General features: G+C 68.1%; 1 protein-coding gene across 1 annotated transcript; it reads left to right on the forward strand.

Annotated features, from left to right (window-relative positions):
• Window positions 1-10: 10 nt before the first annotated feature.
• Window positions 11-504, forward strand: ETH_00038865 (uncharacterized protein; the record flags this gene model as incomplete). The annotated part of the gene is made up of 1 exon (XM_013374851.1): window positions 11-504. A coding segment is annotated over one exon (494 nt), but the record flags the coding sequence as incomplete, so codon positions are not given.
• Window positions 505-511: the final 7 nt, after the last annotated feature.

A 511-nucleotide genomic window follows, 5' to 3' on the forward strand; every position in this document is an offset into this window, starting at 1 on the left:
ACTGGACCAAATGCCGGAGCTGACAGTGCACACGGGCGGGAACGCCTCCTTTGAAGACGCTTTCTATTCTGTGGGGTGGCCTGCTGCCTTTCCGCTGCCTGCGTCTCCTGCTGCTGCTGGCAGCAGCAGCAGCAGCAGCAGCAGGGAGGGGCGGGCGCAGCAGGCCTTTGCTGCAGCGCTCACGGCCACGGAGCGGCTGAGTGCAGCGTGCTGCACCATCCGGCCAGGCGAGGGGGCTCCCTGGGGGACCCCCTCGGGGGCCCCCGCAGGGGCCCCCACAGGGGCGCCCCAAGTAGAATACATGGAGGGCTATTCTTTCTTTGACCCCGCGAGGGCCTGGCTAGCTCTTACTTGTGGGGCCCTTTCGGGGCCCCGCAGCATAAGTCCGGGGCCCTCGGGGGGCCCCTACTTGTGCAGCTCGCTGCCGCCTTCCTCACACTTCGCCCAGCAGCACCAGCAGCAGCAGCAGCAGCAGCAGCAGCAGCAGCCGTACAGCGCGGCGGAGTGCTAC

The sequence above is a fragment of the Eimeria tenella genome, genomic scaffold, assembly GCF_000499545.2.
Source record: "Eimeria tenella Houghton genomic scaffold, Eth_scaff2307, whole genome shotgun sequence".
NCBI lineage: Eukaryota > Apicomplexa > Conoidasida > Eucoccidiorida > Eimeriidae > Eimeria > Eimeria tenella.